Raw genomic sequence first — 27,118 nt, 5'->3', positions numbered from 1 at the left:
TGTTTTAGCTGTCCCTCAAATTTTCCTCACTAGGGGGCTATGGTTTGGTGCAGGTTTGCAGTCAGAATACCAAGCAGTGCCCTCAGAAAGCAGATCAGGTCATTTGTAAATCTGCTTTTAAAGCAGAGAAAGGCACAACAAAATCATCCTCCTTTGCTGTATCTGTAAAAAATAATAAAACTGGAATAGTGCAGGATGATAGAAGGACTAAATGAATGTGCTTAATGAATGCCTGTGTGAAGACTTAAAAATAATTTGTTGGAAACAGAAAAGTTCTGAGGTTTTCTTTGGCTGCTATTTTGCAGTTCAGACTGGCTGATGAGTATAATAGTCTTGCTGGCCTTAATATTCATTAATTCAAATCATGTCAGTCATTATCTGTTCTTTTTACTCTTCTTTTTTTAGAAGAGGTGGTCATTTATTTGATCAGTTCTTAGTGAGGTGGCTCCATTTGATTTCTCAGTATAATTGTAGTTTGTGCACATCTGCAAGTAGTGATTTTGAGTTTTGCTTTTCATTGTTTCTTGTTCCAGTAAATCAGTCACAGAAGAAAATGTGGAGTCATCTGAGGGGAAGATCTAAGTAGCCTGCTGGGCTGTCTTCAAATCAGATATCTAGCAGACTGGCCTGGAAAGAACAACACCATCTGGATATGGAAAGAACCCTTAAGATGTTTTTGCATCACAGAAGGTTATTGACAGGGTAAATGTGCGGCAGTAAAGCTTGCCAGAAATCTCTGAGCTGGTCCATGTGCTTTCCAGCAGCTGTGGGTGTTAAAACTTCCTGGACTAACAGCCTGCAGCTGTGCTTTCATTAGTTCCCCGTGAGTTTCGGCTCTCACTGAAGTTCAGTTCCTAGATGTTAGGACTACTTGGGGAAAAAAAAAACAACCTCTTTTGATTTATTATTTCAGTTCCCTGGTATGAATCTGTCCCAAAAGTTTTTCATTGTCAGTAGCTGAAACATAGTGTTTTATCCAGTCTAAACTAGTGATAGCTTACAAGGTATGGGTTTAGCTATCTAAAAAAATCAGCTATTTTAACTAAAACTGTTCTTAAAGCCTAAAGACTAAAATTTCTGCTCACGAGTTACCAGACTTCTCCCTAGCAGATGTTAAAACCTCTCATTAGGAATAAGCTTTTGGACAGTTTCATTCCACCACTAACCTAGTAGAAGCTCAGATGATACCTTAGGTTAGCATTGCAAAGGCAGTGGATGTCACATTTAGCCTGATTACTTATTCAGTGTGGATAGCCATTACTTACAGTGAAGGTGCTTGGGAACGGCCTTTGGAATAAGGGGCAACTGGAATAATGTGTCTGCTTTTAGCTAGAATAAGCTGCCTTATCAAGTCCACTCCTGTGATCTGTGCTTGTTACTCATTTTAAGGTCTAAATCAGTATTTTAGCCCCAGCACAGCTAGTGGGACTGTTTTTTCAGAAGCTCTCTCTCCAGGCCTGGAGGAAAGAATTTGATCTCATCCCTCTGATTTGAGGAAAGATTATATTGCATTCAGCTATTCACTTGCACTCTCTCACCGTACTTCAACAACTGTCTTGGATTTGGGGAGCTGTAAAGGATGCTTTCAGTGTGTTCTGTTAAGCAGAACCCATTCCTGGAGCTAACCCAATCTAAATCAAAATGTGGTGAAAGTGAAGTTGAAAGAAAAATGGCTTAAAAGCCAGCCTGTGCTGTAATCACCCAGTGAACCTTTCCCCTCTCATTTGAGTTCATTATCCTAACCTGAGGAAGCTTAAAATCAGACTGAGTGCAGATGTTATCAAATACGACTCTGCATTCTGTATTCAGAGCTCTGTGCCGCCTCCTGACTCTGCTCCATTTTTAGCTTTGGAATAATGTAGCACTTGCATGATTTATTACACAAAACATTCTGGCAGCAGAAAGGATCAAGAGTAGGTGGGGTCATTATAGCTGTTATCTAATTCCTTTTGAATGTTAGAGAGTATTAAATTAAAAAAAAGATTTTTTTTTTTTGATGTATGCTCCAGGGTTTCCATTTTGTGTTGAAAAAGGAGTGGATTATCCAATAGCTAGTTGACCTTCCCTAAACAAGGTAAGATCTGAATGCTGGAAATCAAAAGCAAGAACTCCCAGTAACCTCAGGAGGGGCAAGGGATTTAACTCCCTTAAGTGTGACTACAAAAGAGACTTCTCCCCACTCTCTGGAGGGTAGCCTGGACATCTCCCTTCCCAGCCTGTGTGCCTGCTTTTGTGAGAACAGAGGTGGTGCTAGAGGAAAACAGGCACTCTCTCCTACATCTCGTCCTGGTGTGTGACTCCCACAGGAGACTCCTCTGAATCTACCAGGATCATGGTGTGAGGAAGGAGGAGGTAGATGGGGACAAACTCTTGCCTTTTCAGGAAGCCTCTGCAGGCTGCAGTGAATAAAGGACAGCTAAACATGGGAGCATGGGAAGTGCTAGCAGCTGTCAAAAACCTCATGTTCAAGCACAACATTGTTTTTTACCAGTCGAGAGACAACTTGTATTGGATGATGCAGTGAGCCACTTGTCGTGAGAACAGGGAGCAGTCATAGCTCTAATCCATATCTGTGGGTTAGGTAGTGGGGCCTAGGAGAGAAGTGTCACCATCTGAAATATCCTCAGCAAGGAGAGCACTGCAGTCCCTCTCCTGCTTCATGTCTTCTTGTGTTGGATTTGGTGGCTTGAGGAGACCGTGTATCACACGGATGAGCTGTGGACAGTACAAGTGCCAAACATGGCAGAGGGACCTGACCAAAGAGGGGTGTGAAGTAGGAGGCAGCATGAGTCTTGCACTCAGTGCAGAGAACACGTGCTGTGTCCTCATTGTTCAGCTCGTGCAACCCACAGCATGATGCAGCTAATGCAGAGAGCAGGAATGAACTGGCTGTGAATAATAGATCTAGAATATTTTGGAAAACTAGCACTATAAAAATTTTAAAAAGGTGGTTGCACTTCTTCAGAAAAGCTTGCTCTGCAGTGCAGAAGCAATGAAGATTTTGTTACTCTTTTGTTTGATCAAAAAGTGCATTAATAAAATTATTCGGTTTATTCTTTTGCTCATCCTACTAGCCTGAGAACAAGACATGGAAGAGTTTTAGGCATCTCCAATCTGCAAGCACTCTTGTCTATTCAACTTTAAGCTTGATTGTGTGTGACTGTGTAGGGAGGAAGGAACAAAGGCTTTATTTTTCTCTCATTTGCCTTAGTAATCTTGCAATGAAAAGTCAAACCAGTTTACATCTTTTTATAGGATTATAAAGAAAAAGTACATAATTGGAAAAAGAGCAAACCTAGGTCCTCCTTGTAGTTTCTGGTCCCTGCAGAGTCTCCAGCCTTTTCACTAATATTGAGCTATTAAAATTCATCCTGGAAATATTGCCCACATGTCTTTGGTCAGAAAAAGCAGCCTTCAGAAACACCGTAAGTACTGCAAGACCTCCTGCACCGTCTGTCCATCCTAGACAGATGGAGTGAGTGCATGCTCATGCAGTGCAAGAGGCTTTGCATTCACGCAAGTGGAGGAGTCATCATCTAGTTTTGAGGAAGGTTCTCAGGCTATCTTTAGCAGACAGACAACTGCTGGGTTGCACTTATAGAAATAGAAACAACCTTCTAGTCTGACTTCAGTGCTGTTGAGGTCCTTGCTGCTCAGCTCATGCTTTTGCTTCTCTCCAGGGGGTAACTCCTACAGCTGCTACAGGAAGGCAGAAACTGTCTACTTCTCCACGCTAATGGTACCTACTTAACCCTTCTCACCTTGTTGGGAGAATTTTATCATTCTGGATTGCTTAGGGAACACTGTTTACTTCCTGAGTACAACTTAACTGTATTTAGATAGTGCTGTTATTTGTTTTTCCAGCCAGGACTAGGTGGTCAGCTATGGTTGCAGCCTACGAGTACTCCAGATGTTCTCCAGATGCTCAAACACTGTAGTTTGAATTGTCTTTTGCCCTCTTCACTTCCACAACAGCAAGCTGTGCTGTGCATATGCTAAACAAGTAGTAGTCAGCCTGCAGAGGTGACTGTTACTGTAGGATGGAGTGTTTGTATCCTAAATGTCAAGAGTTTGGCAGTAATAACTACCAGTGATTAATTAGGTGACATGAGCTGTATGTGATAATAGTGGTATTTACTGGAGTTGTTGTACTTTTGAAATTTATGAAAGATTAGAAAATAGGTTAATCAGTATTTCTGTTGTTCGTGTTTGCAGCTCTTACTGTGACCATTGTTGTAGTCATGTGGTTTAGTGTTAAGTAGTCATGCAAAGAGCAGGGAGTTGGACTTGATGATCCTTTTGGGTCCCTTCCAACTGGATATTCTGTGATTCTACACAACTTACAGTTATCCTTCATTTTGGAAAAACAGAGGAAGACTTGCATTTGAAGTGTTCCAATATATTTGTCATGTTCCTCACTTATCTCTTGTTTTGCAGGGGCTCGTTTTAGTTTTCATTGGTCAAGTTAGCAGTTGATTCACCTTATGACTTTAATATCATATGCTTGTGAAAAGTTGGCCAGGAGATCACTTTCACTGTTGCTGACTCAAATGCCTGCATACAGAATGCAGTGGTATAAATGGGTGGTATAAATTTATGAACAGTCCTTGCGTGTTTTAGCTAGTATTAATTTTAAAGCAAATTAAATCACTAAAAGTTGTCATCTTCCTTTCTTTAAGTCATATAGTTTTCTTTTCTGATATAATATCCAGGATACTCTATACCATAAGTTTATTCTTATTGTACTGACTGTAAGAAAAGACAACAGAAGATTTCTTCAAAATCAGAACCTATTTCTGGATTTAGTGACTCTTTAGATTCTGAATAGCAGTTGAGAATGCAATAACCTGGCATTTCAGTGGTGCATTTCTTTTGCAGAATAGAAGATGTGACCTGAAAGTGGAACAAGTTTTATTTCTCATAATTATTGACTGTGTGGTCATCTGTAGCAAATGTGTTTTGTGGGTAGGGCAAGGCTGATTTTCATAAAGCAACCCTAATTAGGAAGAGTTTATGTGAGCAGCATATGCATAGAGAGGACAGAAAAGAGCTGACATTACGTGGGTAAGAGCTGGGAAAACTGAACAACGGTTCAATGCCAGAAAACAAACAGACGGGCACAAGAAATTTTTAACAATGTATTTTTGGTTGGTTGTTTTGTTTTTAAATGTGCTAAGAAGCACAATGTTGGGAGTTGGGCAACCCAGTGAGAATTCCTGCTCTATTGTGGTATATTTTGGGACTGACTGCCTAACTACAGGTATCTGAATCTTAGACAGCCCAGGTCAGCCATCTAATAGCCAATGGCAATCAAAGGGTTTTAAATATACAAAAGCCCCCATGTAGTGATGTAAATAAGACGATTTACAGGCTGTTTAAAATAAGATGATTTATAGCCTCTAAATTGTGTAGAAATACACAAAGGTAGCTCAAATGATGAGGTACTGGAGATGTGTATGACTGGTTTTCTCCTGGGACTGCAAGATTTTTTTTTTTTTTTTTATTATCAGTATCTAAGCATCAGGCTATAGCCTGTTGGTGAGAACCTCAGGCACCTCAGGGGTACTGTGAAAGCTCCTGCTAATGCTTTAACTGTGCCATCTCGTCTCTGCTCTATGGTGGGATCCTCAGGGAACATTTCTTCCCTGTTAGATCTTGCTCTTATTATGCTGTGTTGATATGTTAGCAAAATAGATGTTGCTCCTGACAGTCTGGGGCTGTGCAGTGTCTGTACAGTTTGGTGTCTGGCAGGATCTCTCTCTGCAATACAGTGCAGTGCTGTACTTGGGAGCACACAGGTAGAGAGGCCCAAAGACAGATCCCAGACAAACTAATTTTTGTTTGTTTATCTATCCTCTTTGATAAGCTGGGGTATCTAATGACTGTTGTGTTTGAGCACACTGTGATGGTATTTTTCACTTTTTCCTACACTTTTATTTCTTCAAATGCAGCTCTGCTATGGTGCCACAGAGGACAGTGTCCTGACAGGAACAGATGATCCTCTCAGAAGACTGCAGAAAGCTCAGGTTCCACGAAATTATATATCACTATGCCCTTGTTTTAAAGATAGCCACTCAGGGATTAAATGCATGGGCTTCAGTATCTTAAGCCAGTTCCTGTTCAGGTGACTTTCATTCTTGTTCAGTGTATCAGGTGGCAATAACCAGGGAAGCCAGTTACAGAAGGTGGCTGTATGATCTGGTTTAATAGTTTTCTGTGTGCGCATGTGTGCCTGTTGGGTGAAACACAGTGAGACTTGGGCTTGCTTTCCATGTTTCATCCACTCATGTATGTGTAGCTCCCTGTCTGTATAAGGATTTCAGGACAAGAGGAAACGGCCTCAAGTTGCATCAGGGTTGTCAAGCACTGGCACAGGTTGCCCAGGGAAGTGGTTGACTCACCATCCCTGGAGGTATTTGCACAAATGTGTAGATGTGGCTCTTAGGGACATGGTTCAATGGTGGACTTGGCAGTGCCAGGGTAATGGTTGGACTTGATAATCTTGGAGGTCTTTTCCAACCGAAATGATTCTATGATTCTAAGAGTAGAGGTAGTGCACCTCACCTTTAGTAAGGGGTCTTTAACCAGCATTGTCAATGATGTGCTAGGGCTCTCCTGCATCTGCCCTGCAAGAAGGAATGCTGCAAGGTCTCAGTTCTTTCTTAGGTCATCCATTCGTTTTCTTTGTAGAAGGAGATTTAAGAAATAGTGTCTCAAATCCACAAAAAAGGATAATTAACCTAATAGTGGAAAATGCAGCATGTGTGTTAAAAACATATAGGTAAAAGTAGGTTCTGAAATCCTTGGAGAGAAACTAACCTGACTTGTGTTTGGGTTTTGAACTTCTTAAAAGTAATCCTTTGTGCTACCATCATCATTGCAAACATCAGTGAGTAGTTGCTCTTGGCTTCCTCTGACTTAACATGGTTACTCTTGAGAACACTGAGACTGTAGCGTTTACTTCCAGTTCAGTTTTGTCAGTCACTCCATCTGAAAGGCAGCAGCTCCCATCTGGCTTTGGAGCCTTGTCCATGAAACTATACATCTGTTCATACCTCTTTGGGAGAGAGAGGTATGCTGGGTTATTCTCTAGCCTTCTACTACTCAAAATTGAGATTCATGTAATGATTTAAGTCACAAATAGCAGCATACTGGAAATTTTACCTTCTCTTTGCACTTATGCACCTTGGAGAATCTGTGTTGAAGACTGAATTACATTTAAGAGAGTAAGAGGTTGGGACACAAAGCAAGAGCTGCCTGCCCAGGAAGGACAGGACTTGATCCTTGCACCTTCAGTCTGTCCTAGTGGGCTAAAAAAAGTCCTGAATGGAGACTAGTCTTAGTGCAAATCATAACCAGGCCTGGGATTTGCTTCATCTACAAACTCCTGAGGTCAGTGTTTGTTCATGAGCCTCAGAAGTCATCTCTTCACTGCAGGGATTCCTGAATGACTTCTGTGGCCCATATGGTGCAGGAGATCAGAGCTGTGTTGTGGTGTTTGCTGACCTAAAATGTCTGTGCTTCAGTGAACTGGAAAACAGCAAAAAATGGAGCAGTTTTTTGTCAGAAAGGCTGATGGACTGCCTCAGCACTGAGTTTAATGCAAACCCTTGTCGTGTTAATTAGGTGTTAATTTGAGTTCAACAGGGGATGCAGTATTAACCAGGCCCTTGTTGTGCTGTTATTTCTTTATACAGTTAATGTGACACCAAATCCCACGACACAGTTCACTCCATTATTAATGGCTTTCACCGCTGAACTATTTTTAGCCTTGTAAGAAAATGCTTGAGAAAAAGAAAGGAATCCACTGGCTGACAAATGTGAATGCTTAAACAGGGCTTTCACCACAGCAGTTTCTTACTGCCTTCACTGTTGGCTACACTGGGTATGTGTAGGGACATGCCTCCACATGACTGTGCTTTCCTGGGAAATGCCTCTGGCATGACTGTGTCCTAGCTGGTGGTGTCTTCCTGTGAGAGAATTGGATGAGATGATCTGGTACTACTGAGGAAGTCTGCTCTTTTTTTTTTTTATCTGCTAGGACAGGAAAAAAGTAGATAAGAACTGAAATGATGAAGTTTTTACCTCTGACACCCACTTGCATATGTAGCTGTCTTCTGGATAATGAAAAACCTAATGGTATCAACCACTTAGGCCTTGTGAATTTGCACCAGTCCTAAGCTGTAAAAACCACTGCTTTCTTCTTGCTTTCTCGTTACAGGCTTCAGGCAGTGTTGCATGTAGTTTAGATGACTTGGCCAACTGATTGTGGCACTTAATAAACAGGAGGCAGAGAGAAGTTTGTAAGAGAAATGGAATTCACCTTTTGGAGAAGCAGGATTTAGTTGATGTTGCTAATAGTGATTTTTTGCATTCCTTGTCCCTGGAAAATTTTTCTCCACAGTTTACCTTATTTGGAAGAACAGAAACAGAAAAGTATGGGCACTTCTGATCCTTCCAGACCATCCATCCACATGGTCCTTTGATCCTTTTATGTCTTCTAGATAATTTCTAGAAGGTAGTGCTAACTGTATGCACTTATAATTTATCAATATGACAGATGATATGAAAGTGTTCAGACTTCATTCAAAATCTGCTATTTCTAAAATAGTCTTGGATTATGGGGTTTTAGTTTAGTTTGGATTTTCTTCTGTGGTAGCACATGAAGGTACCCAAAACCTAGAGGAAATTTGATTGGATCTTTTTCTTTTAAATACCAAACTATGTAAAGTGACTTACTTCCTGTTTTTTCTCTGTTTTATGACTATTGCTTTTAGAGATAGGTGTGTCTCTGTGTAGTGGTGTGGGTTGGGTATCATTACTGTCAAAAACAAGCCTCGGCTTCACAGCCTGGCTTTCATGCACAGCTAAGCTGAAAGTTATGCACAAGTACTTGACATGGAAAATAATAGTATACATGGCCTGAGGGGAAAAAAATAATCATATTTTTTCGAACTTGGAACTTAAGGTTAAAGCATTTTGGTTACTTTCTTTTTTATATCTTTTCTAGACTGGATTCCATTTCATGGTCCTTTTGCCTTTACAAACTGGTAGATTTTAGGTTCGAGACGTTAAGAGCTAGAGAAAGCCTGCTGGATCATATTCTTAATCACTGTGAGTTCACTGTGAATTTTCGTACAGTATTTGTGATTCTTTTCACATTGCCTCAGCAAAGAAGCCTCCATCAGCTGCCTAAGGAAAGTGTCCCACATTTTGGTAGTTCTTTCTTCCCCAAGGCTCATGCTCCCTCTCTGTTGGAGCCCTTACTCTTTAGTTACATCCTGTGCTGACAGATTGTACTACATCTGATTTGGAAAACCTGAGCTGACCTTTGAGGACATGATATTGTTGCTTCTCTGTGGAGTTTGTTTCTAGGTTTTATCCCCTTCCCTTTCTCAGGCTAGCACAGGTCAGGATATGCCCTTGCCTTTTTAAAAAAACAGTCACCTTATGCATAGGAGAGAGGGTGAGTTCTGCTTTGGTTTTCCTGAAGTATTTGCCAGAAGTGAAAACCTGTGCGCCAGCTATGATGCTTTCCTCTTGTGTTTCCATCTTCTGGGCAGGGTGACCTCCTAGCAGCACAGAGGTGATAAGGGATGGCACTCCCAAACTAAACGACCTGCATTTCTTCTGACAGTAGAAATAACTGCTGCTGTTACCATTGCTAGTTTTAATATAAATATAACTTGTGTGTTTTAAAGAGCAGCAGTAAGATCAGGCATTAGGCCGTGGCTCTGCAAAGAGAGCCACTGAATTATGTATTGAGTTCAATGCATTGTGCCAGGCACACCTAGACTGAAAATGCCACTGTGTTGTAACTAATAAGATTTAACCATATGTCATTACTTTGAGTCAGACCCTTTACTGGGGGGTTTGCTAATTGACAAACATGTTGTTCAGCTCTGCATTTCCACTAAGAAGCCTGTACCAGGCTTCTCTGTGTCTTTGTACTGAGATGGAGTCTTGAAGTTATTAGTCATCATAATAAATAATAATAAAGAAAAAACCAGATTAGACAGATCATTTGGACTTCTGAGCTTAATACCTTGTTTTAGGATTCCCTCCACTGCTGCAAGCAAGATAATGAGGGATTTCCCATGCTGGTCGTAGCCTGTGTCTCTAGGTGACAGGAGAGGCAGGAGGCAAAGGGAGGGTGGAACAGGGATCATGAAAGCTTGGCTTTGACTTGATGGTGCTTGCAGGCCCTCAACTGCCCTCCCCACAGCCTACCAGGGCATACCTGGAGTGTGTTGGTACTCCCTGCTGTGGCCACCTGAGACCACCTGGCTTGTGCCAGGGGCATGCTCCAGAGTGCTGAGAAGTTAGTTTTAAACTTAAACACAGCCATAATATTATGAAAATGGAAATTCCCTTCCTGGTCCTTACACACATTTCTGGTGATGGGTGATGTCTGGGGCAAGTTGCTTCTCTCCCAGTTTCTAAAGGACCACGGAAATACTAATTTTTGACCATCTTGCTACGTTTCATAGAATCAGAGTGGTTTCCACTGGACCACGTTGCTCAGATCCTCATCCAGTCAGGCCTTGAACACTTTCAGGGAATGGGCAAGGAGGTGTTTTCCTCCCACCGATGTTCTTTCAGGGATTTTAGAACACTTCTGCATTTTACTGGGTATAATATTTGCTTCACCTTGCAAAATGACACTTAATCCACACCAATGTCCTCTCATGGAAGCGTAAGACTTGTCAACCCTTCAGCAATGACTTCTCAAGAGTTTTCATCATGAGTAAGAGGGGCGGTGAGTCTGACTGAATTTCTGGACTTGTATATGGATCGTGCTATATTAACTTCTTGTTGCACAAATGATTTTGAACAGCTTGGAAATTGCTTTCCTGTTTTATGAATAAATCTTCCTTTGACAAAGGAATGTCACTTTTCTCTGTGATGTTTCTCCATTCAGTTTTTATCTCCCAATTTGGTCCCAGGTTTGTATCTCTTTACATTTATTAATTGGAGTAAGTGAATGTTGATTTGATGGGTTAGTCTCTGCTATTAGTGTAACCTGACTCTCCTCCAATAAACTGGATAGCATAGGATATTTTTTTTCAACTAGGAGATATGAAGTTGAATGAAATGAGAGTAAATGGTGCATTGTGGTGTTTGTATTCCATAAATCACATTTCTTACTCTGCCAGCTAGGAGTCCTCTCGTGGTGAGAGATGATTTCTGCAGATAGTTCTGAATGTGATTTGAGGGCAGGCTATGGCCCAAGTCCTGACCACAGCTGAGGGAAGACCATACTCTCTTCTAACACTGGTCTTGGCATACAAGAAAAAGATCACAACATTCATTTTTTTCCTGTTGTTTCATCAGTAGATAGAACCATATAAGTAATTTCTGCTTATAAGAATTGCTACACTAAATTAATGCAAACAAAGTCTCATAGGTGTGAGAATGTTTGCAGGACAGTGCTCAAAAGGAAGATGGCTCTGGCTCCACTTACAAGATGCAAATATCCTACTTTGTTACAAAAAAAAATGGCTTTAATTGAAGCATGACTTTCACTGGCAAGTTCTGGTTTTGTTTTCAATGTCTGCTGTCGTGCTTAATGAGGGGAGAAAATTTTCCATGAGCAGAATTCAAATATATTCTTTTAAATTCATGTAATGGAAAAAGGCCCATTAAATACAATACAGAAAGGACCACTAGGCATACTTCAAATTTTAGTGGTCACAGAAAGGGAGGTACAGGTAGCGTTTCTTCATTATTTATCTGCTTTTTCATATTTATGACTAGCTCCAACTGTACTCTATTTCCTTTTTAATTTTTTAGAGTGCAGGTGTAGTTACATTCTGTACAAGTGATATTTTGGGGTAAACAGCAGAATTGCTAATGTTAAATGTTTAAAAACTGATACTGATCCCAAAAAAAAAGGCTTTCTTCATTCATCTTATACTGATTCTTGAACTGTCAGATGTACTGAGATCCCATTTCACATTTTCTCTAGGAGAGCTAAAAACTTTCAAGTGTGGCATTGTTATTTTTCCTGCTGACAAGTGATATGTTCATCTGGTGACACTGATCTGGATACTGGGCCAGAAGTTATGAGAGCTGGAATAGTGTGTTGGTGGGATTTTATTCCCCTGGTAGTAAGTTTACAACCCCTTAAATGTTTGAGTGGAGATGATAATTCTGAATATCTGATTTGGGCTGAATTTTTTGTCTAGATTTTGAGGGGGGGAAAAAAGGGTTACTCTATTTTGAGGGCAAGATTAAAGAAAATAGTTCAGTCTTCTCTGTTTGCTGGACTTTGACAGTAGGCTGGTGGGCAGCTAGGATGTGGTCTCTCTTGAGGAAAAAGAATAAAACTTTTTGTAATACGCAACAAAAATAGTTTTTGTTCTTGAAAGGAATGAAGGATGTGGCATGTGACTGTGATGTTTTGCCTCCTATCTCACAGGCTTGAGGAAGAAATTTAGCTCACAAATTTGCCTTCAGACTCCCCTCTGCTCTAAAACATGAATCCAGAAACACAAATATCCATCACCCCTTAACCTTTGCTGGCTTATGTGTTAAGAAATTCCGCATGTAGTGCTGGTGAGTCTCTATTCCTCTGAGGGCAGCTAGGCACAAGATGCTGGCTGCTGAGAGACACAGTATGGTGTGCTAGTGTGCCTAGCCTGGAAGGGGGAGGGCAAAGATATTTACTTTTTTGAGGGGCATGCAGTTACCTCTAGACCAGGTTTGAATGCAAAAGGCAGATGGGTGGGAGCCTTAATTCTGGGAAAAGCTTAAGCATAAAAAATCTTTGAACAACTTAGGTGAGAGCTCACAATCACCATGACTTCCTAAATATAAGACACAGGAATTCAGTAGGCCAGACTATTCCTGCTTTCCAGAGAACTTCCTGTCTCCTTAGAAAATTTGTGTAGAAGAACTGAGTGATCCAACTGGAAAACACATTGATTAAAGATGCACTTTGAATGTATTAAGTGCTATGAAAGTATGAAGTTCTGTGCAAAATGAAACCAAAATTGGTGGATATTATGGCACCATTATTTGTGTCTCTCATTTCCCCTCCTCTAAAATTGTACCCTGCAATTTTCTAATGCATTTATGGTAACTTTAGCAAAGCTTGAGAACTGTGGGATTCTGATGATCCCATACTAACACCTTTGCAGAAATTCAGGGTAGAGGAATTGGGAAGTGACATTATAAAATAAGAAAAACACAGTTGGAATGTTGGATGGGTAGCAATGGCAAGTGCCATTTTCTTCATTCAGGTGACAGCAATAATTTTTTTTTAACTGTTGTCCTTTTTTTCCATATCCTTTAGCATCCACCAAAAATACTGCTTTGTTGGTACGCTCTGATCAAGTGCCATGCAAGGTTAAGCAGAAGTCCAGGACAGGTTTTTTTGTTCTGGGAAGCATGGCAGGTCCTGCTCACCTAGGCAAAAGCAAGTGGCTTTTCAACACAGGTTTTATCTTGCTGCTCCCGAGAGTGAGTATGGCAAGGAGAGGGCAGCCAGGAAACGTGTGTGTGTTCCAGGATGTGTTTCTTCCTGGGGTGCAGCTGAGCATTGTAGAAGCTTCCTTGTTTCAGGACATGATTTCTCGCTTCCTTCTTACCCTTTGATTTTCTTCTTCCTCCTCCTCTGAGAGGGCTGACCATTCTCTTGTGTTTCAGAAGCACCTTCTTTCCCTAGTTTCCTGGCAAATGCACATTGCCATTCTCTCCCATCTTTGATTGACCGTGGTCTATTCAAGACTCCATTTTCATTCCCACTTCTCCTGTACACGGTCTCTGCCTGCCCGTGGTACTCCCAGCTCTGTTTCTTCCATCTCCTGTGTAAAGAGTGCTAATGGGCATTTCTAAACCTTTTCTCTCTGTGCATACTATGTCACCATGATTCAGTGCAGGGTGATGCAGCTTTGTTGTAATCACAGAGCACTTTGACCTGTGCTTGCTGAAGCTCTTGCGGTAGTTAATGAGCAGCTCTGGGAAGATGATCCCAGTTGTGGCAGATGAATCTGTAGTATGAGTTATTAATTGTGCTTTTGTTTTAGCCTGCCTGATCCTGTAAATGGCAATAGCATTGTGGAGCCCAGTGTTGGCCCCTGAAAATTACTGAGTAGGCTTATTTACAAGTACTTTGGCACTGGTGTTCATATCAAGGGCTTTCAAAAGTAATGAGGTACTGCAGCTTTACTAATGGTTTAGGAGGTTCTCCTTGCACCTCAGTACGAGGCTGATCTGATGCAGCTACCTTCTTGGTAGTATCCAAGAGTGTTTTGTCTTTCTGAGTACATCTTGTTCTGGCTCATTTCAGAAATCTGCTCTTAGCTCCAAGGTCTGCAATTGGTCTGCAATCTGTTGGCCTGTAATTAGTACCAATATTACAGTGCTATTACTGCACTGGTCTGATCTGATGGCTATTTTTAGATATGACATTGTTCAAGGTTTTGTTACATAGCTTATTTCTCTCATCATCAATCAGCAGGATGCTGAGTTATAAACTAATGCTGTTTTTTAGAACAGTTAGTGCAGCCTTATGAAGATACCAGTTAGCCAGTATTTACACAAACTTATCTTTAGGTGGAGACTGTGGTCCAGTCCCAGGCTGAGGGGCTCTGGTCAGTATCTCCTTCTGGTAGCTTGAAATGCTAAGTACCTGCCTTGCCTGTGGGCCAGGGAGTGGATTTACACTTAATCTGCAGCAAAATCAGATCCTCAGCATGCAAACAAGTCATGTAGGTAACATCTGCCATAACAGAAACTGTGAACTCTTTGTCAGTAAGCTAAATACTATTAAAGTCTTACTGAGAAAGAGCCAAGCTTATGCCTTATGGAGGACCAACAACAGGAAGCTTGATTTGATGAAAATTTGGTTAGAAACTAGGACTGTGCTGTGTCTGAATCCTACAGCTGATGTCTGAGTTCTTTCAACCCATATCTTCTCATTGAATAGTAAAACTTTAGCCCTCTGGCAGTAGTATCGAGTCACAGTTAATCACAGATTGTGCAGCTTTTGTAAGTGGCAGGTTCACATTTCAAAGATCTTTGAGTGCCATTAGGTTTTATTCACAAATAAAGCTGTTTTGTCTTTTTCTTTCTCGGCACTATCATTAAAGAGAACTTGCTTTCTTTTACACCTATAGATGTAAAAATTCACTGAGCCCGGTGAGGAAAAAAACATGCAGCTATTGAAGATACAGTCCTTGATTCTGAAGGAGAAGCTTTTAGTACTTTAAAATCCCAGAGAGCAGACTGGTCTACTTATCGATGCAGGTTGAATGAGAGGCAATTAAATCCAAATTAGAAACTTAGGCAGTTTTCATCTGTGATTTTAGAATCTTAGAAAACACTTATATAAGAAAGAAAGGGATTGGGGAACAGAACTAGAAGAACAGGTCAGGAGGCTACCTCCGATGTGGATGTTTACTGCCTATGCCTACTAAGTAAGTCATCAAAAAGAAAGATAGAAATAGGATCAGAAAACAAATTGGAATTCACCCTAAAATGAAGTTAGATCTGGAGAGAAATTTTCATAGAGAGAAGTGCTTGAAAGGTTTCATTTTGAAAAAAATCTGGGGGTGAGAGTATGCTGTTAACCAGTTATGATGTTGCAATTAATTTTAATTATTTTTATAATTTGATAGCATGCAGAGGTATCAACAATAAATGAGGGGGGGTTTTCTGTGAAATGTGTTATTGTTTTACCTATACTGACTGGCTAATTATTGCTTAAATCTCAGGAGTATTATGAAATTTAATTCATTCATGTGAAAAGCTGCTTTTCAGACCAGTTAGTGCAGCCTTATGAAGATATCAGTTAGCCAGTATTTATGGCTGAGCACTGTGGTGTTCAATCATAAAAGCCAAATGTATTCTAGGAGATTTGGTGAAAATGCAGGCAGGACACTCCCGAACACCTCCAGTTACAGCTATCAGAGTCCCATTTCTCTGGGTGTGGACGAGACCTTCCTCCATGGGTAAATGTGAGAAATTTATACTACTGTTAGAAGTGAGCTGTGGTCACTCATGCAGAGGCCTGAAATGCTGATGTGGTTGTTCACCAGAATGAAAAACTACCTTTCTTCAACAAGGAACTGCAGCTAACAGAACAGAAACTTCTATGAGGTCAGTTTTCCTCTCTGATTACTGAGCTCTCTGCCCTCCACAGAAAAGAAGAGGAGAAACCCTCCTATAAAACTTGTCTAATAACTAAATTGAGGCGTAGGGGCTTTTTTGAATTAGCTTTGGAAATACCTCTTCTCTTTAGGGAAATAAATAACTTATTATTAACCTTGTTAGGAAATACTGCTGCAGATCATCATCTCTTTTTAGTGTTTAATTTCTAAATTGCATAAATGCAGAATTTCTAGGCCTCAGTGAGATTTCTCAGTAATTAATAAACTTCTAATTTCTCCTACTGTACAGCCTGCTTATCTTATGTGTGCTGAATCTACCAGCTTCTTTCCAAATTTCTGGAAGTTGTGTACTCCAGCTAGGGTATTTGTATATATATACACAATGTATACGTACCCCAGCTGTTAGGTATTTCCATACCTCATGTTACCTCATTCCCATCTTGAATTGCAGCTGATTAGGGCTTGTATCAGCAATAGTGTGGCCAGCAGGACCAGGGCATTGACCATCCCCTGTACTCAGCACTGGTGAGGCCACACCTCAAATCCTATGTCCAGTTCTGGGCCCCTCACTGCAAGAAAGGCATTGAGGTGCTGAAGCACATCCAGAGAAAGACAATGAAGCTGGTGAAGGGTATGGAGCACAAATATCATATGGAGTGGCTGAGGGTGCTGGACTGTTTAGGCTGGAAAAAAGGAGGCTTACTCTCTAAGACTACTTGAAAGGAGGGTGTAGGCAGGTGGGGACTGACCTCTTCCAAGTAAGAAGCAATAGGTTGAGAGGAAACAGCTTCAAGTTGCACCAGAGGAGATTTAGATTGGATATTACAAAAAATTTCTTCAATGAAAGGGTTGTCAAACACTGGAACAACCTGCTCAGGGAAATCGTTGAGTCACCATCCCTGGAGGTATTTAGAAGACATGCAGACGTGGCACTTCGGGACATGGTTTAGTGGTGCATTTGTGGTGTTAGTTCAATTGTTGGACTTTAATATAATAAAGGTCTTTTCTAATCTAAATAATTATATGATTCTGTGATAGTGCCTTTGTTCACTTTAATCTCCTTGTATGTATGCTTGGGAGTGCAGAAGGATGAGGAAGACTTCACGGGTATCGCATGTGCATCCTGTCCTTCCTCTCACTGCCCCATGTCCTCTGCTTCCACCTATATGAGAAGGTGCATGGGGCAGACACCTGTCCTGCCACATTCCTGATGTGGCTCTGCTTTGAGCATTCAAAGTAATTTTATGCCAGATCTTTCATTTTGGGGTCTTGGCTTTCTTGGATGTTCTTGGATACCATGAGAAGGTGCTGTATATGAGAAAACCAACAGCCTCCTGGAGTGTTTTAGAAAATGAAAAGCTGGTGACTCCTGTTGGGGTCCTCTAAGCTTCAGAATTGAGTACTGGGTATGGCAAGTCAGTCTAGCTTTGTTCTGTGACAAAATACAGCTTGGGGATTAATATTTCACAGGGAGACAACTCCAGCTGCTTCTAATTTCCTTACTAGGAGCCCATCTGTCTAGCTGCCAGGATGTGATACAGTTGTATTACTAGTTGCATTGATTCATATTCTCTTTTTCTAATGATGCATAGAGATCTATTACCCATATGTTGTTTCCAGTGAGTGTATCTGCCTTTCATATGGTCTCTCCTGAGGGATTATTGGGAAATGGATAGGACTCTTGCAAGCAGACTCTACTAATCTGTGAAGAGATCCTGAGGAGGGAGCTGGGAAATTGTTTTCCTTCCCCTATGGTCTTGTGTGATACATGTGCATTTGAGTTCTCTCTAAATGGCTTTTCACTTCTTTTTTTTATTTCTGCATTAAAAGATGTGTCATACATATCTTCTTCCTATTTCTTATGGCTAATAAGCAGCTGAGGAAGTTCTTCAGTATCATGTCAAGACTAGAAAATAGAGAAGAGTGTGTTGGCTAATTCTCAGTGCAGATAAAAAGAAGGATTGGGAAAAATATCTTGAATATGCTTATCCCATTTACATGAAGGCAGTGGCTGCACCCATGGGCCACCGGGGCCTCAGTTAAACTCTGAGATATGGTAAAAAATCAGCATCTGCTCATTTATCTATTTATTTCGTTTGAGTTCATTTGCTACTATTTGCTGTTACTTCCACATTAGGGATGTTTGCAATGAATTGTGTTCTGAGTTGCACCTTAGTTATTCCACTAAGGACTAAGAAATATACAACACTGTCAACTGGAGCATCTCACTTCAATAATATTATACTGTGCTTTGCTTTCTTACTGAAGGATCTTGACTCTTGATTAGGTTTTTAAAATACTGTATGCTGAGAGAGAAATCCTATCTCAGGTCATATTGCCACAGACAAAACATAAATGTGCTCAAGCTCACTTGTTCTATTGTTCAAGAGAACCAACTGTCTGGATCTGCTGGGCCATTTGCTTGCAGTGGCTAGAGCAGGATGATGTGTGATGGGGTCCAGGTATGATGTTTCTCAGTGAGGCTGCTCACCACTGTCACGCAGTCTTCTGGCTTCAATAACCTACTGATTGCTAGATTAGAAAAATGCTTCATTATGCTTGAGAGTTTTAGTATGGTTGTTTTAACTGGACACATTGGCATGATAGCAAGTAACAGGACTTTCTGTACAGAAATGGAAAGTTAACATACTTTACCTTTGTTTCACTTGGCTAAAGCAGAACCATGACACAGAACTTACCTTTTACAATACTTGGACTTTGAGTATTTATTAATTCTTATGTACATGAAACTTCTGTATGTGAATATGTGCTCCCTTATTCTGAGCAAGTATTTTAAAATGCTTAATTCTTCCCTTATTTCATTTTTCTAGAGTTCTTACCATGATAGAATCAAAGAATAAATTTCACTGGCGGTGTTGCAACTCTGCTTATGGTTATACATGGTTTCCAGTCAAGTAAGAGATGACATGACGCCCACTTGGTGGGCTGGGTCTGTTTTAAAAGAACTGAATTGCTGTCTGAGGCCCGCACAGCATGTCAATAAATGACATTGCTGTCTGCAGATATTTCAGAGGTTTGGTTTACTTGGTCTTAGCTGGTTTTTTTTCTGTATTTATTACTTGTACTTAATGAAGGAAGCAGACTACTTAAAGGCACATAGGACTTACCAGTTTGGATCACACTGGTAGTTCACTAACGCTAGTTACAATCTCAGCTAAGGGCATCAGAGTAAAGCATAGTAACATATACAGCATAGAGTTGTCTTCATAACTTGTCTCCACAAAAATAAGCTTCTTAATCTCTTCTGTCTGCTCAGCTTCCCCCCCTCTGGTGCTGAGGATGTACTTTTTAATAGTTCTTTCAAATTTTCTGTTTATAAGCTGTTACTGTTCCTGGGTTGTTCTCATACAGAATCATTCGTGTCCTGCTTCCCCTGTATGAAGCCATTTCCTAACCATGCAGCTTAGGTCCTGACCATCTGGACAGGCTTCAGGTGGCAGCTGATCCCTAGGGAACTGTGACAGATACAGGATATCCAAGAAATGTCTGCGAAGGGAAAGGTAAATGCCCTTAGGACAGAACAAAACCCTGAAAGAAACCTAAGAATAAATAGGTTTGGGAATCAATACAGTATAGCAAAGATACTAAATAACGAATTGGGCAGGATGGAAACTTCTTTGTGAGTTTTATATTCTCAGAATATAATTCTGTCAAATGACAGAATGTCTCAGGCTGAGTGGAAATGCCTTTGCTGCCTGTTAATCTGTGGGAAATCCACTGACCTCTGGTGAACTTGCCAACTCATGTTCACCACTCCTTGTTGCATTACCTGTGAGTCGGGAGTTCACAGCACAGTGCTGGCATTTCACATCAGCCACGTGAACTTAACAGGATATAGGTGCTTGATCTTATCCAAACCATTCAACAGCTGAACTTGGAGGTCGAGAGCTTCATTTTCTCAATGCATCAGGTCTCTCTTGACACAGATGTCAATAGATGTCAGCAATGCGTTGAAACATGCAGGAAGGCATCTCTGCAAGAGACGAGCCCGGCTGCACTGTAGAGGCTGTACACTTCAACTAGACCAGCTAGGAGGAAAAAAAAAAAGCAATGGAATCAGGTATTTTTGTAGATTCTTGTAAATAAACAGAATTGTATCAGTCAGGCAGTAACCCAGAGCAATGTTCTTGCTGACATCCCCAACACTCTGGGTGACTCCCCAAAGCTTCCTCAGAAAGCTGCTTCTGTCACCTCCTGCTGCACTCGTTCAGCTGTGCTCAAGGTTTCTCAGTGCATGGCTGGAGAGCTGCAAGCCACCCCTCCAGAACTCCATGCTGAGCTGTCACTCATAGAAATATTTCTGACCAAAGCATATCTCTGCAGAGCTTTACCGTTCAAGGTTCAACAGCCTTTGGCCTTCCCCAGTCTGGGAGGGGAGGAGGGATGAATACATACATCTCTGTCAACAAACATCTGCCAAGCTAGCTGGTCCCCAAGGGAGCACTGTGTCACTTTAGCTCCTTCAAGTTTTTTAACATTGCTGTGAATTTTGTGTTATCTGGGTTTTCTTTCAATCCTTTTGGGAGATTAACTAACTACTTGCTTATAAAGGGAAGTGATACTACTGTCCTCCCACTGGTTTTGTGGGAAGTGTAGAAGTTTCTTCTGAATTTATCTGGAAGATTGGACACTTCCAGCTAAAAATACTTTAAGCTAATTGCTTTACAAATATCTGACTTTATTAATTTCAATAAAAACTTTTCAGATTATCAATTGATAAAAAAGTGATTAATTTTATCCATTTCTCATCACTGTTATGGAGACACTACTCTGGAAATGTGAAAAATATGTGCATTTGTCAGAGTCCCAGTTTTATTGGAAAGGTTGAGTATTATCTGTTAAAACAGGAGACTTGTGAAGTGGAAACTCATTAGAAACTCAAGAGTATTCACTGAAAGGTTAAATAACCTGGGGTGCACTCTGTATTTCCCTTCCCCCTGCTCTCTTCTGACTGGGTGGAAGAGATGGGTGTTATTTCCCAGACAGGTGTATCTTGTAGATGAATCCCTTTAGAAATATTCTAGAATAGAATTGTGGCTTACAGTGTCTTAAAAAACTCTTTTTCATAAATATACAAGAGACTGTTTTCATCTTTGATAAAGGTGTTTTCTAGTGTCTATTATGGTGTTTCTAAAAGCTATTTTCATTTAAATGGCCTTAAATGAGGCAGTTTGTATAATGACCTGAGAGCAAGAAAACCAAAACAATGTGCCTTTAATACATACCCCAGACACATTCGTATTATCTAAAGGTATTTCAAGGACCTAGTTAGATTTGGCATCTTTTAATTAAAAGCTTAACACTGATCTGTATTCATGCCACAATTAACTTGGACTGTTCCTAATGAATTCTCTAAATAGATTTTTTTGTGCAAGTTGTTTCTACCCAATGGCTGGAAGTGGGGGAGTGCTGGGGAACTAGACAAGCAGTTGCAATAATAATGTCTGGGACTAATTGCATCTTATGGCTTGACTTTGTCAATTGCTTTGTTTTCATCAGCTTCAGTGATTTTTTTTTTTTTTTTTTAAACAGACTCAGAGCCAGAAAATATGTAAGCAATCAAGTAGGTTTGCTTTTGGAAAGCATCATCTATTGGCCATCTTCAGCCTGTGCTGAGGCAATGGTATCTTTGGGCTGCTGTAGAGAGTCCAGTTCCTACCGTAGTTGAATTTTAGGATTTGAGTGAGTTGTTTCTGCCAAAACACTCCATGATATTAATTTTTAGCTACATCAAAGTTTGGGGGCAGGATGTACAACTTCTTCAATGCAGCATTTAGCTGTATTACATCTTCTCTGCCAATTTTTATTCTTAGCAGCCATGAATCAGACTTTCCTAAGTAATGAGATTAAAAAGTGACTTTTTTCTCTTTGCCCTCTGTTTTATGAGGTGTCAGATGACACGCATGACCGTTTTCAGCTTTGTAATCACAAATTTACACTATTAAAAAGTATTGAAGCTGAGAATCTCACTTGGTTTTATCATTCCAGGACTGGGAGCTTTGAGAAACACTAAATGTCAGGAAATTTGGCTAAAATTGTGATAGTTGCCAGGGCTGTGATGGGACAGTAGAGCCCTCCCTTGGTTCTACATGCAAGCCTGCAGGAAGGCTTATACGCCTCTCCCACTGATATCAAGGAATCAAAGTTTGTCAAGTGATTGAGGTCTCCTGGCCCAAGAACACAAGAGGACACGAGCCAGAAGTGACAGACAAGTAAATGACGCTAAGAAAACACACTGCGAGCATGATCCCCTTGGAAAGGTTGTGTGGGATCCCAGCCACTGCTTTCTCTTTTCTGTCTATTAGCTAGCTGTTGATGGATGGGGAATTGAGGAGGCTACCAACTTCTCAGCTGTACACAGTCCCTGTCAAAAATTGATTACTTTGCCCGTGTGCAGCTGCACTGTAGAGACAGCTGGTGCCATGAGGACTCTTACTCTAGGTGTAGGAAAGGTCATGGTCTGACCTAACCTTTGTCTGGACAGAAGTGCAGTGTTTATCTGCCCTTCAAGAAAACAGAAGAAAGTAGTATCTGAATGTCCTCTCTGGTAGCCAGCATAGGGATTTACTTGTTCTTCATGGAGAAATGTGCAATCTTAGGAAAACAGTGTTTACAAGACAGCGCTCCTGATGGGATTCAGAGAGTTCTCAACAGCTTGTTGAAGTGACTGAGTCTGAGTTACGGGGGCACAAGAATAAAACCTAAAATTAGCAACAGTGGTTTGTAGTTGCACATTCTGACCCACTCAAGATTTTATAGCTGCCTACAGTAAGGAATTAAAACCAAAGGGATGCTGTTAATATTATATCATTCTTATGCAATGGCCAAATAGGAGAATGATTGATTGATTAGAGAAGATGTCAAGAGTGAAATTACTCTTGCATTCCACAGAAATAAAGAAGAAGGTTGTTGTCTTTTTAATTTCTGTGTTTGCATCACATTTGGAATTGGTATTTCCTAACGTGATTTAAATAGGCTGTGAATATTCTTATCTGATTTTAAAAACCTGATTATTTTATCCCAAGAAAGATCTGTGCATCGTTTGAATGACACACGTTTCAGGAGCTGAAAAGAACACAGAGCCTGCGTTCTGCTGAGAAGTCATTAGAGGAAGGATGAGGAATGGCATATATTAGAAACTCATGCAATCTCTCTACTCTAGCATTATAATTATATGCAAGAACTATGTTACAGCCTTTGATGCTGAACTTCAGTCTAGATCCAGTTCTTGAGGATCCTGACAGTTTTACCTTATGAGTTACTTAGCCTGACACATTGCTGAGCCTCTTCTCTGTAGTCTAATGCTGTGCAGGGTGCTCCTACCCTGGGGGAAATGTGAAGGCAGTTGTCTAAAGAGCATGTGTGCAATAAAACCATTTCCTTTATTGGTATTACAGCCTCACTTCCTTTATTTACATGCATACGAGTGGAAATTGTCAGCATTGTGTGCAGAACTCAAATATACTCTCTTCAATCAACCAAGCTAAGACTTAGTGACACGTACTGAAAAACACAGCCCCAACAACCAGGTATCTGTCAGTTTAGGCATTTTGCTTATGATGTGCTCTTTGGTCTGTCAGGCATGTGGAGTCTACAAGCTGTGTTCTGGAATTAGGAGAAGGTGAGAAATGAGCATTTAGAGCCAGATGTGTTCACTATTCAGAAAGTTTGATTTCCCCACTTTTGCTACATACCAGCTCTCTCACTTACACACAAGGTATGTGCTGTTCCTACAACTGTGTCGTCACTCTGTGTGCCAACAACCAGCTACTGTGTGGCACTTGTGGAAGTGGGTTGGCTGAAGGGAAGGATGTCAAGGAGATAAGGCACAAACTGCACTTGACATGCAAAAAAGGGCTTGAAAGGAAGACACTGATCATTGTTTTCTTCTGCTTCTGTTCTGTCAGATGTGCCTGCTCAGATGTTACTTTTTTTTGGTAGTTTTTTTTTTTCTTTTTTCAAAGCTACTAGATGGGTAGAGTGATGAAAGCTTTAATATTACCGAGAACCTGAGGAGATCTGGACCTCTGCTAAGATTTGAAGGAGGTATCATATTTAGTATATGCCTGGAAGATATTTTTGTGGTGAATTGTCTGTTCTTCATATTGGAACCAGTAGGAATCCTTGGAGAAGACAATTAAATTTCAGAAGATTAAAGAAAGTCAAAGGGAAAAGGGGAGAACTGGTCAAAATAATGGGAGATATATCAGTCTGAAGGAAGCTGGCTTTTTCTCAAAAAATTCAGTATCTTCAGGTAAAACAAGGAATCCCATACCAAACCTGTTACAGGTAACTGTTTATTTTTGATGTTTTATCTGACATGGATTGTTTTGAAAGGGTCTGGCAAAGTTGTCTCTGTATTCTCTATGTTTTGCTCAAAAATAGCTATAGCCAATGACAGTTGTGTAACAATTTGTTTGTCTCCCTTGAAAAATGGGAAAATAGGTATTTATCCCTGTGGATTTGATTTGTTCATGTTGAGTGCAAGCCAACACTCCTTGAGGCTGGTTATTTTGCTAGAAGGACAAATACTCATGTATGGCTTTCATCAGATGAAGATACTGGGAAAAACTGGGATACTATGTTCAGGTGAAGGATGCTGTTCCTCTCCATATCCATGCCTAATATAAAGATTCAGGCAACTGGTAACCTGGTGACAACAGACATTTCAGCAGTGGAGATTCCAGTTATGACTAGAATAATTCATGCCTAAGTGTGCCATGGTGATCTACATCAGAGAGGTGCTTTGTGTATGTGTCAGAATTTTGTTAACTGGTGACACTGGGCCACTCTGGTGGTAAACCTTCCTCTTGTACCAGCAATCCCCAGCATATGGCACAAAAGTAGCTGGAGATGGCCAGTGGGTTTGAGATCCCTGAGGAAACAATTGAGAAGAGGCCGAAGGCAAGTTTAGCTATTGTGGAACCCCTTGTAGCAGCCATTTGGCTGCTTCTGAAGGATGGATCAGATAGGACTGGTAGAGGTAATCTTTCAGCTCCCCACACATCTCCATCTATATTTGCCTTTTTTGTGTGTGTGTGCGTGTGTTGTGTGTGCAATTCAGGTAAAGGAAATCCCTTTGTTTATGTAAGAGTTTTGACATCAGAGTGAGGAGCCTTACAAATGCTCTGTTTGTAAAGGACTGCTTTGTAGACTCCAGCCTTCTGCAGATCAGCTAAAATCTATCAGTCTATTTTGCCTACTTATTTCTGCCTTTCCTCATGCCTGGAAGGGAGTTTTTACTAGAGAAGAACCAAAGTCACAGACTCAGACTTGCAGCGGAATTTTGTCATTGACTCATAACATGCCTATTGATAATCCATCTGTAAATAAGATAATTGTCTGTAATTTGGGGTGTTTCATCTAAAGACCTCAATTTCCAGTGCTAAAAAATGAGCCTAATGCAGATAACACAAGGATATTGAATAGAAATACTCACTGTATCTAACTATTGAAGAGCTGTTTGCAGGCGTAGTGTGCTTTTTAATGGCTAATTAGCATTATTTAACAATACTTCTAGCCTAAAAAACTCCACTGTCCCAAATGAAAACAAATCAAGCTTTTATTCTAACCTGTACATAGAAAATAATTTTCCAGTTATGACTGTGTAACTTGCTGTGTGCTTTCACATGACCCACTTATTAACTCTTGACAGTGAATTGAGTTCAGTCTCATCTGTCTCAGTAGCTCAGCTGTTCCTAGACTTTATCCTGAAAACCATTGCACACAGTTAATGTAGTAAATCCCCACTTTACCAGAGTAATTGTTCCATATCAAGCAGTTGAGGGCTGAGAGCCCTACTCAGTAAGCAGGGGTGGAAGTATAAACAGTGTATGCCATACTCAGCAGGAGACTTTCTCTACTGGTGGAAAAGGGACTTGATTGATTGGCTGACTGCTCAGGCAACGGGTCACCCTTTGCAGGTATCACAGACATGTGGAGAGCCTTTCTCCAAAGAAAGTACCTTCTTTGTCAGTTCAGATATACCCCAAAATGATATGTGCTTCATCTCTGCATATGTCAAGACACAGTGAACTAGGATAACACAGGATTTTCCTTATTCTTGGTTTTACTGGCTGGAGACAAGTTCCTTATTCATTTACTCAGAATGAGTGACAGAACAGTCTGTGGAAAGTAGCACAAAAATGCTGATCATTATCTGTAATTTTCCTGTGTTGTTTATCACTGTGTTTCATAGAAATTACTTCCTTTGTGAGACAATTTCGTGCCTTGCTAATTCCTAATGTATCTTGCTGCACTTTCAAGTGTACAATTTTAGGGGATATTTCTACAAAATCCTTCTCATTTCCCAAATTTTATAATATTCAATATACTCCACTGTGAATGTCATTAGGCTTTTGAATCTATCAATCTACTGGGCTGCCTTTTAAATTTAATTTTCTAGAAATACTCTGTTACCTATAGCAACATGTGATTGATGATACTTCTGCAGCCTGGCAGAATCCAGTTACTTGGTTTAGCAAAACTTCACTTTTTGAGGGGGTCACACTGGAAGCACCTAATATCAGAAGGGGTTTAGGATATTTTCCCATTTCCTTCTCCTTGCACGTACTTAAATGTTTCAGCATTCATAAACAAAATTCCTGCTCCAACTTTCCCAGCCCCAAGTTGGCACAGAGCACATTATCATTATTCCTTTCATCCTCCTGCCAGGTTATTTTTACTCAGTTCAGCCTGAGTGTCTGTTGTCTGATGTTTCTGCCATGTGATGTGTGCTTTGGAGTAAACAAGATTTGCTCATATTTCTCCAGGATAAATTACCTGTAAAAAAACAATCATTGCTTGAAAAAGCTGATTTCACTTAGTCTAAAACACACCAGTTAGCGTGTCTCATTTCAGAGTGGGAGATGTCTGAGCCCCTTGCTCTGCTCACATGTCAAAGGCTGTTCCTAGTGAGTGCCTCTGGAAAAGTGTATCTGTATGCTCAGATCTGATACTAGTCAAACTTCTTAGTAGTTCTG

General features: G+C 40.6%; 1 protein-coding gene across 2 annotated transcripts in view; it reads left to right on the top strand.

Annotated features, from left to right (window-relative positions):
• Positions 1-3,714: 3,714 nt before the first annotated feature.
• TMCC3 (transmembrane and coiled-coil domain family 3) overlaps positions 3,715-27,118 on the top strand; it is a 92,416-nt gene continuing 69,012 nt past the window's right edge. Inside the window, exon 1 of one of the 2 annotated variants that reach the window (XM_042025701.1) lies at positions 3,715-3,739. In XM_042025701.1, the coding sequence (XP_041881635.1) occupies positions 3,737-3,739 (3 nt within the window). In that variant the 5' untranslated portion in view covers positions 3,715-3,736. Of the gene's footprint in view, positions 3,740-24,326; positions 24,426-27,118 lie in introns of those variants that run through there. The other variant, XM_042025722.1, reaches the window with a different exon arrangement.

Source organism: Corvus kubaryi, unplaced genomic scaffold (assembly GCF_017639235.1).
Source record: "Corvus kubaryi isolate FWS band 111438036 unplaced genomic scaffold, C.kubaryi_AGA036_p1.0 129, whole genome shotgun sequence".
In the NCBI taxonomy this organism is placed as follows: domain Eukaryota; kingdom Metazoa; phylum Chordata; class Aves; order Passeriformes; family Corvidae; genus Corvus; species Corvus kubaryi.
Note: the sequence above shows the minus strand (reverse complement) of the source record. Positions and strands in the feature narration are given on the sequence as shown.